The sequence below is a fragment of the Hemicordylus capensis genome, chromosome 6 (genome assembly GCF_027244095.1).
Source record: "Hemicordylus capensis ecotype Gifberg chromosome 6, rHemCap1.1.pri, whole genome shotgun sequence".
Taxonomy (NCBI): domain Eukaryota; kingdom Metazoa; phylum Chordata; class Lepidosauria; order Squamata; family Cordylidae; genus Hemicordylus; species Hemicordylus capensis.
This window is the reverse complement of record NC_069662.1, coordinates 31,992,132-31,993,836: the sequence shown is the minus strand read 5'-3', so window position 1 is coordinate 31,993,836 and position 1,705 is coordinate 31,992,132. Positions and strand designations below refer to the sequence as shown.

Below are 1,705 nucleotides of genomic sequence, written 5' to 3'. Positions count from 1 at the left end.
TATCTAGCTCAGTATCGTTCTCACAGACTGGCAGTGGCTTCTCCAAGGTTGCAGGCAGGAATCTCTCTCAGCCCTATCTTGGAAAAGCCAGGGAGGGTTCCCAGATGATGTTAGGTCATGACACTGATCATCAACACCAGGGGATGATGGGAATTATAGTCCAACAGAATTTGGGAATCCAAGTTTGAGAACCCTAGCTCTAAGCTGTAGTTATGCCTGTGCAGTCCTTATTCCCTTCCTACTCTCCCTTGCTTCTTGATGCTAGATACTCAAATTAATTAATTACTTACCTGTAAAATCTTATTCACCTTAGCTCCTGGTAGTAGGAAGGAAGGATGATCGTGTGAACAGTACTTGGAAGTGTCATGGCAGATGATTGCCAGTTTGCAGAACCCACCTTGCAGCTATCAACATTACAACATCCATCCCAGAAGAGGACTGACCAGGACCACATCATAATCTATTATACTTTATGTTCCACGTCCCCCCAGCATACATTGTATGATCAAAACAGAATGCAGTCCATAAATGAGGGAACAGACTGAAGGAGGAAAATAGATGAATATCACAGAATTTATCCTCTTGGGGTTTGGGAAACTGAATCAGTGGCAAAATGTCCTCTTCTTTGTGTTTCTAGTGATCTATATTGTAGCCATGGCTGGGAATGTTCTCATCATCATTTTAGTTGTAGCTGATCACAATCTTCACACACCCATGTATTTCTTCCTGGGGAACTTATCATGCCTTGAGACCTGCTATATCACTGATATTGTGCCCAAGGTGTTAGAAGGTTTGCTGACTGGCGAAAAGACCATTTCATTCAGTGGCTGCTTTGTACAATTCTTTTTCTTTGGCTATTTAATGGCAACTGAGTGTTATCTCCTCTCTGTAATGTCATATGACCGCTACTTAGCAATCTGCAAACCATTGCATTATGCAACTAGCATGAATGTCCAAACTTGTATTCTGTTAGCGGCTTTCTCATGGATCAGTGGACTGATAGGCACTTTAATTCTGTTGAGTTTCATGTTACAATTAATGTACTGTGGCCCCAATGAAATTGATCATTACTTTTGCGATTCTGTCCCCATTATAAAGCTATCCTGCAGTGACACCAAGCTGGTGGAACTGATGAGTTTTATCTTGGCATTTGTGTTCACCCTTCCTCCTTTTCTCCTGACCTTGATGTCCTATATATACATCATAAGATCAGTCTTGAGAATTCCTTCGATGACTGGGAGGAAAAAGGCCTTTTCCACTTGCTCCTCTCACCTTACTGTAGTCTCTACATTCTATGGGGCCATCATGCTTGTGTATATGTTACCAAAGACTGAAGCGCTGAGTGACCTCAACAAAGTTCTCTCTCTCTTGTATACAGTGCTGCCCCCCATTGCAAATCCTCTTATATACAGCTTGAGAAACAAGGAGGTCAAGCATGCCATAGGGAAAGCAGTTCAAAAGTATCTTATTTCCTGATGAAGCCAAATGGAATCATTTATGGAAGTTAAAAACACAGAAATATTGTCAGACATCCAGAGTAACACAGCATTAATGCAAGGATGTTGTCCTAGCTCATTGGTTCTTAACATGGGGTCCTTCAGAAGTTTCTGAACTACAACTCCCAGCAACCCTAGCCACAATTAATTGTGGCTGGGGATGCTGGGAGTTGTATGCTGGGAGTTGAAGTTCAGCAATATCTAGCAGA

General features: G+C 42.1%; 1 protein-coding gene across 1 annotated transcript; it reads left to right on the top strand.

Annotated features, from left to right (window-relative positions):
* The first annotated feature begins 558 nt into the window (after positions 1 to 558).
* LOC128331222 (olfactory receptor 5-like) lies at positions 559 to 1,476 on the top strand. The gene has a single exon (XM_053264574.1). The coding sequence runs from the start codon at positions 559 to 561 to the stop codon at positions 1,474 to 1,476; it is 918 nt and encodes a 305-aa protein (XP_053120549.1).
* The last annotated feature ends 229 nt before the right edge of the window (positions 1,477 to 1,705 follow it).

Coding starts and splice junctions, on each gene's coding strand:
- LOC128331222 (XM_053264574.1), top strand. CDS start 559: ATGAATATCACAGAATTTATCCTCTTGGGGTTTGGGAAACTGAATCAG.